The 667-nt window shown below is 40.5% G+C and overlaps 1 protein-coding gene across 1 annotated transcript; it reads left to right on the top strand.

Annotated features, from left to right (window-relative positions):
• Positions 1-6: 6 nt before the first annotated feature.
• On the top strand, positions 7-636 carry LOC122141703 (fibrinogen-like protein 1). Its single transcript, XM_042749699.1, has 2 exons — positions 7-133; positions 262-636. The coding sequence occupies exon 2, from the start codon at positions 288-290 to the stop codon at positions 516-518; it is 231 nt and encodes a 76-aa protein (XP_042605633.1). The 5' UTR covers positions 7-133; positions 262-287; the 3' UTR covers positions 519-636.
• Positions 637-667: the final 31 nt, after the last annotated feature.

Here is a 667-nt window from a genome sequence, read left to right as displayed (position 1 = left end):
GGTATAAACTCCGAGTGGAGTGTGGAGGACTTTGAAGGGAAGAAGGCTTACGCTCTGTACAACTCTTTCTCTGTGGGCTCTGAGGCTGATGGGTACAAACTGCAAGTGAGCGGCTTTGTAGATGAAGGAGCAGGTGAAACACCTCAGACGTTTCAATCTTTTAAGCCATGCTTAAACTAAAGCATTTTTAAGTTATTTTAAAAAAGTCATCTTAGATGTCCATATGAAAGTACCCATAATGAAAGTTTCTCCATTCTGCAGGTGATTCTTTGAGTTATCACAATGGAATGAAGTTCTCCACCGTTGACAAAGACCAAGATGCTTTGAGCGGTAACTGTGCTATGACAAACTCTCAAGGAGGGTTTTGGTATAATGGCTGTGCTTATGCAAACCCCACTGGTCTGTATTTGTGGGGGAAAGATGATGGCAATATATATATTGGTGTCTACTGGTATTACTGGAAGGGCAGCTATAAATCTCTGAAGTCCATCAGCATGAAGATCAGACGTGTGAAGTAGAGCAGGGCTTACAGACACTTCACTGCAGCTTGTGCACATCCACATCTTTATGCATACATGTGGATCTTTCTTAAAATGAAATTAATTTTCCTGATAAATAAAAATGTGTTGAAATTGGGTTCTGCATGCTTTGTCTGCTTTGATTTTGA

Source organism: Cyprinus carpio, chromosome A4 (assembly GCF_018340385.1).
Source record: "Cyprinus carpio isolate SPL01 chromosome A4, ASM1834038v1, whole genome shotgun sequence".
Taxonomy (NCBI): Eukaryota; Metazoa; Chordata; class Actinopteri; order Cypriniformes; family Cyprinidae; genus Cyprinus; species Cyprinus carpio.
The sequence above is the reverse complement of the archived record's forward strand: the minus strand, read 5'-3'. Positions and strand labels throughout refer to the sequence as shown.